This window comes from Cherax quadricarinatus, chromosome 29 (genome assembly GCF_038502225.1).
Source record: "Cherax quadricarinatus isolate ZL_2023a chromosome 29, ASM3850222v1, whole genome shotgun sequence".
Taxonomy (NCBI): Eukaryota; Metazoa; Arthropoda; class Malacostraca; order Decapoda; family Parastacidae; genus Cherax; species Cherax quadricarinatus.
The window spans coordinates 25,154,511-25,165,944 of NC_091320.1; the positions used below are offsets into that span (position 1 = coordinate 25,154,511).

The following is an 11,434-nucleotide window of genomic DNA, read 5'->3' on the forward strand; positions in this document are numbered from 1 at the left end:
ATGCTACAGCAGCAGCAGACGATGCTACAGCAGCAGCAGACGATGCTACAGCAGCAGCAGCAGCTGACGGTGGTACAGCAGCAGCAGACGATGCTACAGCAGCAGCAGACGATGCTACAGCAGCAGCAGACGATGCTACAGCAGCAGCAGCAGCTGACGGTGGTACAGCAGCAACAGACGATGCTACAACGGCAGCAGACGATGCTACAGCAGCAACAGACGATGTTACAGCAGCAGCAGACGATGCTACAGCAGCAGCAGCAGCTGACGGTGGTACAGCAGCAACAGACGATGCTACAGCAGCAACAGACGATGTTACAGCAGCAGCAGACGATGCTACAGCAGCAGCTGACGGTGGTACAGCAGCAACAGACGATGTTACAGCAGCAGCAGACGATGCTACAGCAGTAGCAGCAGCTGACAGTGCAGCAGCAGCAGCAGCTGTACCACCAATAGTAGCGATGGTTGATTGGGGTTTATTATACAACCTGGCCAGCTCGGAGACACGCACTCCACTTTCATACTTATCAATGATCTTTTTCTTCATCTCTATTGTAATTCTCACCCTTATTGCTGTAGGGTTGGCACTAGAAGCTTTCTTGGGGCCCATGGTCACTTATTTTCCAGAAAAAGCACCGAAAACACTGTAATAGTACGAAATGTTCCGATTGTATGCTTGGATGTTACCGCGGAGGCTGGCTGGTAAACAATGCCACCGGCGGAACATGTGAGCGTGGCTCAGGCCGCACATTGGACGCGTCTCGGACGAAAATCGGTGAGCGGGTTTTTAAGCGGTATGCGAGGCAAAATTTTTGCGATTAAAGCAAGCGGTATGCGGATTAATCGTTATGTGATGCCATCAGTATGCGGGGGTCCACTGTATATGTATATATACATTATAGAACAATAGTAATAAAAATTTTTGTATTGTGTAAACAAGTTTTGTAAACATATTCATAATTATGTTTGTGTGCTTATTGTGTTGTAAACGATGAGTGTATATACAGGTCTCCTTCTACATTTACGAGTTCCTCTTTCGTGGGCTTCAAACATTCGCAGATGCCCAGCCATATTTAAAATATGTCATTACGTATGTTAATAATTGTGGCGGTGGCAGTGTTTGTTTGGAGATAGGACAAGATAGTCCTTCAATATGGCACTGATATCAACTCCATGGCTTATTTATCTATCACAATTCATCCAATATGACATAATAAACAATACTAATAATGTAGAAACATGACATATACTCTAGAATGAATAAAATATGTCATTAAGTATGTCACGAGTGGTGTTGTGTTGTTGTTGTTGGATGTATAAGGGCCACTGAGAGCATAAGCCTTACATAGTGGTGGTGAAGGTGGCAGCAGGGGCAGTAGAGGTGGCGGTGTTGTCAGTCGCCCTATATAACTCCAACAACATTGGAGGAGTTAGGTTTGTGCTGTCCTTTTTCTATCGATTAATCACTTAACTGACTTGCTACACTGTTAATGCTACACTTTGTCGCTGGCTGGTGCTATAGCCTTTATCGACTCGTGCTGCTTTAGTATCATACGTATCGTAGAATGACTGAAGAAGGCACATTCTCCCCTCTCTCTTCCTCCTCCACTTTGATACTCTGCTATGAGTTCTTTCTTGAATTCTGTAGTCTTTCTCACCTTTACTAAAGAAGGTGAGAAAGACTATTACAATATTTTACAATGTTTTCATGTGTTTTATGATTGTTCATGGCTCAATAGGTTAAGGAAGCAGTATTGTTTGGCTAAGTAAATGCTATTATTATATTTCCCTACAGTATATTTATGCACCAGACATTCACGATTTTTCAACATTTGCGAGGTTCTTGATCCCCTAACCCTTGTGAATGGGGAGGAAGACCTGTATGCACATTGCACCTTACTTTGGTCTCACAGGTCATGTAAGTTACCTGAAAAAATAAAGTAGTGAAAAAACAAAAACATAGAACATAAGAAAGAAGGAACACTGCAACAGGCCTACTGACCCATGTGGAGCAGGTCCATGTGTCCCCCCAGATTAGCTCAATGACCCACCCCCCCGGATTAGCCCAATGACCCATCCAGTCTGGTCACCTCCACTCAAGGAAGGAGTATGGCACCAGACACTGGTTGAGCGGCATTCGCCACTGTTGCCATATGCAGCTCATTTTCTGCCAACTTTACTTCTCTATATATCGGTAAGTACTGATTGCAAAAAAATTTTTTTAGGGTTGAAACACTTGGCAAATTAATCCTAACATTTTGGTAAAAAAAAATAATTTTTTATTTTTCGAATATTTTCCGACATAGGAAGACAGTTTCAGAAATGGGCTTGCGACAGTCAAAAGGTTAATTGTTTTATATATTTTAATAGAATTTGAAAAGCCTTTTTGTTTTTTCCCTCAAGAAAGGTTCCTTGATGCTGGTGAGGGGCTCTTGATCCAAGGAACTGGATTTCATCTACTTCCTTGGATCAAACCTGATTGCCTCCAGTTACCTAGGCATTAAAATTCTGTCACAGAACAGGTAGCACTTGAACTTATGGCAAGTGAGTTTTAAAACTGACAAGTCAGTGTGTTGTTCATTGGACCATACTGTTCTGTGATTTGTTTACAATTGTGTTACTATGATTTTGAGTCACCAGGCATTGCATGACCCCTACAAGTTTAGTGCTTCCCTCTGACTATAATTTAAAATTTATTCATAATATTTAATATTGTTGACATGAAGAAATTTAACTTTATTTTGCCTTTGCAGATACTTTAGATGAAGACTCTACAAGTGAGATGTCATCCATGAGGGACTCCAACATCTTGGACTCCCATCATGACACAATTCCCAGTGGCCTCACTAGCATTAATAATCACACTTCTGTAAACTCGCATGCTTGTATTGTCAATGGTGTAGCTGCAGCCAACCTTACGTCAGCTACCAGTCATGGTACATGTAGTGCACTAAACAATCATGTTGCAAACATCAGTATTGCAAACAGCCTTATGTCAAACAGTGATAGTAATGTTCTACATGATGAGAGGGATGGAAGAGAGAGTAGTTGCGAAGCATCTCATAACCCTTCTCCACGAGTGTCGGATGCTGCCACTCCCCAGCCTCTTGTCACAAATTGTGGGACAGCACAGACAATAACAATAAATAATTGCAATAATGATGTTGGCAGTACTCCCTCTGGCTATACCTGTGGTGGTGCAGTGGGTGGCAGTGGCGGAAACAACAATGGTAGTGGTAATAATAATGGGGGTGGAAACAACAACAACAACAACAACAACAGTGGCACAAATGGTGTCAATATAGGTGCCAATCAAGCTGGAAATATTAATCCTGGCACAACTGATAATATGACTAACTATTCATCAGGATCTGATAGACTACGATTTCATGAAAAAAGTGGAACTCTTGTTAAGTTATCCAATAGTGCCAGAACAGCTGAACGAAGAAGACCTTTGGACGAATTTAACAATGGAGTGGTCATGAGCTGTAGAGCGCTTAGAGAAAATGAACTTTTTGAGGTAAATACACCTACAGTAAACCCTCAATATAATGAACCTCAATATAACAGATTTAAAATTATAGGCAGAATACATTGGTTAAAGTATACTCCTAACAGTTTAATTTTTGAAGTTTATTGCAGTATATCTATAAACTGTGTGTACAGTACTATATTAGGTATACAGTAGAGTACTTTATTGCACTTAATTTTACTATTTGTTTTAGCATTCTGATATAATGGACATCCCCTATTAATTCATTATATCGAGGGTATACTATACTGAATAATATTTTATCTGTAGTCCATACCCCCGGCCGGGATTGAACCCGCGGTCATAGAGTCTCAAAACTCCAGCCCGTGGTTTATTTGCAATCGTGTCATTACGATTTCTTGAGTCATCTTTATCTGTAGTTACGGTGCAGAACCATGTCTATGGTGCCACTGTCTTAAGTGCTTTTTTTTTTTTTTCTTCTTCTTCAACAAGTCTGCCTTCTCCCACCGAGGCAGGGTGACCCAAAAAGAAAGAAAATCCCCAAAAAGAAAATACTCTCATCATCATTCAACACCTTCACCTTACTCACACATAATCACTGTTTTTGCAGAGGTGCTCAGAACACAACAGTTTAGAAGCATATACCTATAAAGATACACAACATATCCCTCCAAACTGCTAATATCCCAAACCCCTCCTTTAGAGTGCAGGCATTGTACTTCCCATTTCCAGGACTCAAGTCCGGCTATATAAAAATAACCGGTTTCCCTGAATTTTTTTTTTTTTTTTTTCAACAAGTCGGTCGTCTCCCACCGAGGCAAGGTGACCCAAAAAAAAGAAAGAAAATCCCCAAAAAGAAAATACTTTCATCATCATTCAACACTTTCACCACACTCACACATTATCACTGCTTTTGCAGAGGTGCCCAGAATACAACAGTTTAGAAGCATATACGTATAAAGATACACAACATATCCCTCCAAACTGCCAATATCCCAAACCACTCCTTTAAAGTGCAGGCATTGTACTTCCCATTTCCAGGACTCAAGTCCGACTATATGAAAATAACCGGTTTCCCTGAATCCCTTCACTAAATATTACCCTGCTCACACTCCAACAGATCGTCAGGTCCCAAGTATCATTCGTCTCCATTCACTTCTATCTAACACGCTCATGCACGCTTGCTGGAAGTCCAAGCCCCTCGCCCACAAAACCTCCTTGACCCCCTCTTTCCAACCCTTTCGAGGACGACCCCTACCCCTCTTTCCTTCCCCTATAGATTTATATGCTCTCCATGTCATTCTACTTTGATCCATTCTCTCTAAATGACCAAACCACCTCAACAACCCCTCTTCTGCCCTCTGACTAATGCTTTTATTAACTCCACACCTTCTCCTAATTTCCACACTCCGAATTTTCTGCATAATATTTACACCACACATTGCCCTTAGACAGGACATTTCCACTGCCTCCAACCGTCTCCTCGCTGCTGCATTTACCACCCAAGCTTCACATCCATATAAGAGTGTTGGTACTACTATACTTTCACACATTCCCTTCTTTGCCTCCATAGATAACGTTTTTTGACTCCACATATACCTCAATGCACCACTCACCTTTTTTCCCTCATCAATTCTATGATTAACCTCATCCTTCATAAATCCATCCGCCGACACGTCAACTCCCAAGTATCTGAAAACATTCACTTCTTCCATACTCCCCAATTTGATATCCAATTTTTCTTTATCTAAATTATTTGATACCCTCATCACCTTATTCTTTTCTATGTTCACTTTCAACTTTCTACCATTACACACACTCCCAAACTCGTCCACTAACCTTTGCAATTTTTCTTTAGAATTTCCCATAAGCACAGTATCATCAGCAAAAAGTAACTGTGTCAATTCCCATTTTGTATTTGAGTCCCCATAATTTAATCCCACCCCTCTCCCGAACACTCTAGCATTTACTTCTTTTACAACCGCATTTATAAATATATTAAACAACCATGGTGACATTACACATCCCTGTCTAAGACCTACTTTTACTGGGAAGTAGTCTCCCTCTCTTCTACACACCCTAACCTAAGCCTCACTATCCTCATAAAAACTCTTTACAGCATTTAGTAACTTACCACCTATTCCATATACTTGCAACATCTGCCACATAGCTCCCTATCCACTCTATCATATGCCTTTTCTAAATCCATAAATGCAATAAAAACTTCCCTACCTTTATCTAAATACTGTTAACATATATGCTTCAATGTAAACACTTGATCTACACATCCCCTACCCACTCTGAAACCTCCTTGCTCATCTGCAATCCTACATTCTGTCTTACCTCTAATTCTTCGAATAATAACCCTACTGTACACTTTTCCTGGTATACTCGGTAAACTTAGTCCTCTATAATTTTTACAATCTCTCTTGTCCCCCTTTCCTTTATATAAAGGGACTATACGTGCTCTCTGCCAATTCCTAGGTACCTTCTCGTCTTTCATACATTTATTAAATAAAAATGCCAACCACTCCAACACTATATCATCCCCTGCTTTTAACTTTCCTGTCATGATCCCATCAGTTCCAGCTGCTTTACCCCGTTTCATTCTACGTAATGCCTCACGTACCTCCCCCACACTTACATTCTGCTCTTCTTCACTTCTAAAAGATGGTATACCTCCCTGGCCAGCGCATGAAATTACCGCCTCCCTTTCTTCCTCAACATTTAAAAGTTCCTCAAAATATTCTCGCCATCTACCTAATACCTCCCTCTCCCCATCTACTAACTCCCCTACTCTGTTTTTAACTGAAATCCATTAGTTCCCTAGGCTTTCTTAACTTGTTTAACTCCAAAAATTTTTCTTATTTTCATTAAAATTTCTTGACAGTGCCTCTCCCATTCTATCATCTGCTCTCCTTTTGCATTCTCTCACCACTCTCTTCACCTTTCTTTTACTCTCCATATACTCTGCTTTTCTTATAACACTTCTGCTTTGTAAACCTCTCATAAGCTAACTTTTTCTCTTTTATCACACCCTTTACTTCATCATTCCATCAATCACTCCTCCTTCCTCCTGCACCCACCCTCCTATAACCACAAACTTCTGCCCCACATTCTAATACTGCATTTTTAAAACTCATCCAACCCTCTTCAACCTCCCCACTACTCATCTTTGCACTAGCCCACCTTTCTGCCAATAGTCGCTTATATCTCACCCAAACTTCCTCCTCCCTTAGTTTATACACTTTCACTTCCCTCCTACTTTTTGTTGCCACCTTCCTCTTGTCCCATCTACCTCTTACTCTAACTGTAGCTACAACTAAATAATGATCCGATATATCAGTTGCCCCTCTATAAACGTGTACATCCTGGAGCCTACCCATTAACCTTTTATCCACCAATACATAATCTAACAAACTACTTTCATTACGTGCTACATCATACCTTGTATATTTATTTATTCTCTTTTTCATAAAATATGTATTACTTATTACCAAATCTCTTTCTACACTAGGTGTAGCACATACCACCTCTGATCCAGTTCCAGTATTCTACCACCTTGTGAGGAAAAACTTTTCTAGTATCTTTGTGACTTATTTTTTTTTGGTTTACTATGATGGTCTTATGTTCTTCCTGTTGATGTTGCTAGAAAATTTTGTACTCTATTTTCTCATTTTTTTATTTTTATTATCACACTGGCCGATTCCCACCAAGGCAGGGTGGCCCGAAAAAGAAAAACTTTCACCATCATTCACTCCATCACTGTTTTGCCAGAAGGGTGCTTTACACTACAGTTTTTAAACTGCAACATTAACACCCCTCCTTCAGAGTGCAGGCACTGTACTTCCCATCTCCAGGACTCAAGTCCGGCCTGCCGGTTTCCCTGAACCCCTTCATAAATGTTACTTTGCTCACACTCCAACAGCACGTCAAGTATTAAAAACCATTTGTCTCATTCACTCCTATCAAACACGCTCACGCATGCCTGCTGGAAGTCCAAGCCCCTCGCACACAAAACCTCCTTTACCTCCTCCCTCCAACCTTTCCTAGGCCGACCCCTACCCCGCCTTCCTTCCACTACAGACTGATACACTCTTGAAGTCATTCTGTTTCGCTCCATTCTCTCTACATGTCCGAACCACCTCAACAACTCTTCCTCAGCCCTCTGGACAACAGTTTTGGTAATCCTGCACCTCCTCCTAACTTCCAAACTACGAATTCTCTGCATTATATTCACACCACACATTGCCCTCAGACATGACATCTCCACTGCCTCCAGCCTTCTCCTCGCTGCAACATTCATCACCCATGCTTCACACCCATATAAGAGTGTTGGTAAAACTATACTCTCATACATTCCCCTCTTTGCTTCCAAGGACAAAGTTCTTTGTCTCCACAGACTCCTAAGTGCACCACTCAACCTTTTCCCCTCATCAATTCTATGATTCACCTCATCTTTCATAGACCCATCCGCTGACACGTCCACTCCAAAATATCTGAATACATTCACCTCCTCCATTCTCTATTCCTCCAATCTGGTATCCAATCTTTCATCACCTAATCTTTTTGTTATCCTTATAACCTTACTCTTTCCTGTATTCACCTTTAATTTTCTTCTTTTGCACACCCTACCAAATTCATCCACCAATCTCTGCAACTTCTCTTCAGAATCTCCCAAGAGCACAGTGTCATCAGCAAAGAGCAACTGTGACAACTCCCACTTTGTGTGTGATTCTTTATCTTTTAACTCCACGCCTCTTGCCAAGACCCTCGCATTTACTTCTCTTACAACCCCATCTATAAATATATTAAACAACCACGGTGACATCACACATCCTTGTCTAAGGCCTACTTTTACTGGGAAATAATTTCCCTCTTTCCTATGTACTCTAACTTGAGTCTCACTATCCTCGTAAAAACTCTTCACTGCTTTCAGTAACCTACCTCCTACACCATACACCTGCAACATCTGCCACATTGCCCCCCTATCCACCCTGTCATACGCCTTTTCCAAATCCATAAATGCCACAAAGACCTCTTTAGCCTTATCTAAATACTGTTCACTTATATGTTTCACTGTAAACACCTGGTCCACACACCCCCTACCTTTCCTAAAGCCTCCTTGTTCATCTGCTATCCTATTCTCCGTCTTACTCTTAATTCTTTCAATTATTACTCTACCATACACTTTACCAGGTATACTCAACAGACTTATCCCCCTATAATTTTTGCACTCTCTTTTATCCCCTTTGCCTTTATACAAAGGAACTATGCATGCTCTCTGCCAATCCTTAGGTATCTTACCCCCTTCCATACATTTATTAAATAATTGCACCAACCACTCCAAAACTATATCCCCACCTGCTTTTAACATTTCTATCTTTATCCCATCAATCCCAGCTGCCTTACCCCCTTTCATTTTACCTACTGCCTCACGAACTTCCCCGACACCCACAACTGGCTCTTCCTCACTCCTACAAGATGTTATTCCTCCTTTCCCTATACATGAAATCACAGCTTCCCTATCTTCATCAACATTTAACAATTCCTCAAAATATTCCCTCCATCTTCCCAATACCTCTAACTCTCCATTTAATAACTCTCCTCTCCTATTTTTAACTGACAAATCCATTTGTTCTCTAGGCTTTCTTGACTTGTTAATCTCACTCCAAAACTTTTTCTTATTTTCAACAAAATTTGTTGATAACATCTCACCCACTCTCTCATTTGCTCTCTTTTTACATTGCTTCACCACTCTCTTAACCTCTCTCTTTTTCTCCATATACTCTTCCCTCCTTGCATCACTTCTACTTTGTAAAAACTTCTCATATGCTAACTTTTTCTCCCTTACTACTCTCTTTACATCATTCCACCAATCGCTCCTCTTCCCTCCCGCACCCTTCTTCTTCTTCTTCTTATGACCAGAGCTTTGGTAAGATGGGTAAGGAAGAAGGATGGGTAAGGATGGAAATATTGGAAAACGGTGGGAGGGGGGGGGAGAGGTAGGATATAAAAGGTAAGTGGCCCAACCACTTTGGTGTAATTTAAAAAGTGTATGTGAAATGATAAGATATTCTTTAAGGGGTATAACACTAACCCATCAGAGTCACATAGATATAACAGATATATAAGTACATGACTCTCAATTGGTAGTAATTATACAAGTTGCAATTGCTTTTTTTTTTTTTTGCGCGGTTGCACAACGGATATTTATGCGACAATGAAGGCAATTTTCTGGCCAGTTTATAGAATTACGTGACAATGGCCTCTTACAGGTGGTGTCCAGCCATGGTAAATAGCATAATTTTTACATTAGGTTGTTATATAAGATGTCTCCCTAATTGGGGGCAATGATTTTCTTAGTATACATAGAAGGGTTCTGGTGCTACCCAATCTTCTTCGTCAGGGAGGTTGCTCAATATCATGGGTCGATGGTAATCATCTTTATGTATAAAACGACAGACCCTCTGTGGGAGGGTCATTCTTTGAGTCCTGTGAGGAGTAGTATTGATTATATAATCCGTGGTATTTGCCACTTGTATAGGATGTTCTCTATCTGGCATGTATAGTTCTTGCATTGAATAGAGTTGTTTCTTTTTTAGAGTGTCGAGGCGTACATTTATGGCAGTAATATCTTGTTGTATGTGTAAATCTGCCATTTTAACTCTGTCTCTCCTCCTGGTATCGGTAATGAAGCGAAGAGCACTATTCTGGACTCTTTGTAGCCGTAGCATGTTGGTCTTTGTTGTTAATGACATTGGGACACAAGGGTATTCGAGTATTGGTCTTATTATCATTTTATACAGATGTTTTTTGACATGTTGAGGGGCTTGATTGAATCGAAAGAGACTGCTAAGACCGGCTTTGGCTATGTTGATCTTTTTAGTTACATGAGATGTTGAGTGGAGCAGCCTGTCTATGTCATATCCCAAGATCTTGTTAGGGTTTCTAATGGCTACAGGTGTACCTCTGATGGAGATACCCCCTTTATCTTCAATTGTTGATGCAAAACATCCTATCGTGCTAACAAGGACCTTGTCAGGATTAGTCGTAATTCTCCATTTCTTTTCCCAATTAGATGTTCGACGAAGTTCAATATTCATTTTTTCTATGACTCTCTCATACTTGTATTTTCCTGTTACCGGAATTGATGAGACGACATGAATAACATCATCTGCAAACTGTGTCACAATTGTATCATTAAACTCTGGTTGAGGAAGGTCATTCACATAAATGTTGAACAGAAGTGGACCGAGACAAGAACCTTGTGGGACACCAGCTGTCGGTATAAAAGGCTCTGCCGACCTGCCATGAAAGGTGGGAATTATTTTTCTTTGAGTTAAGAAATTATATATTACTCTGAGAAAAGTCCAGTTATGGTCTGGTAGGTCAATGAGTTTGTATATAAGGCCATCATGCCATAAGCTATCAAAAGCTTTATGAACATCTCTGGTGGCAATTAAGGCAAGATTCCCCTGATGCTTTAGACTTGCTACAGTATCGGAAATAACATTTATTGCATGATTGGTACCTCTGTGTGTTCTAAAGCCAAATTGTTTTTCAGTAAAAAAGTGATTAAACTCCATATATTAGTTCAATCTGTTGGAAATGACCTTCTCAAGAACTTTTCCAGTGACTTCAAGTAAAGATATAGGTCTATAGTTCCCAGGTTGGTGAATGTCTTTATTGGGCTTACCTAGAAAGATCATCCTTGCAGTCTTAAAAACCACTGGAAAATGTCCTGAGGCCAAGATAGCATTAAAGATATTTACCAAAGACTGTTTACAATTTCTGGGGAGGAACTTTATTTGTTTCATTGTTATTCCAGAGAGGCCAGGGGCTCTATTGCGCATTCTTCCAATAACCTGACTCATCTCTAGTAATGTAATAGGTCTAGTAAGCGGGTGAGTATCTTCAAGAGTTGAAGTATCGATGGAA

At 40.6% G+C, this 11,434-nt stretch overlaps 1 protein-coding gene across 1 annotated transcript in view; it reads left to right on the plus strand.

Moving 5' to 3' along the window:
- The window catches only part of Neurl4 (neuralized E3 ubiquitin protein ligase 4), a 54,981-nt gene extending 51,278 nt beyond the window's left edge, over positions 1 to 3,703 (plus strand). The window contains exon 5 of the mRNA XM_070089655.1: positions 2,754 to 3,703. Within this exon, the coding sequence (XP_069945756.1) occupies positions 2,754 to 3,688 (935 nt within the window). The 3' untranslated portion in view covers positions 3,689 to 3,703. The remainder of the gene's footprint in view (positions 1 to 2,753) is intronic.
- Positions 3,704 to 11,434: the final 7,731 nt, after the last annotated feature.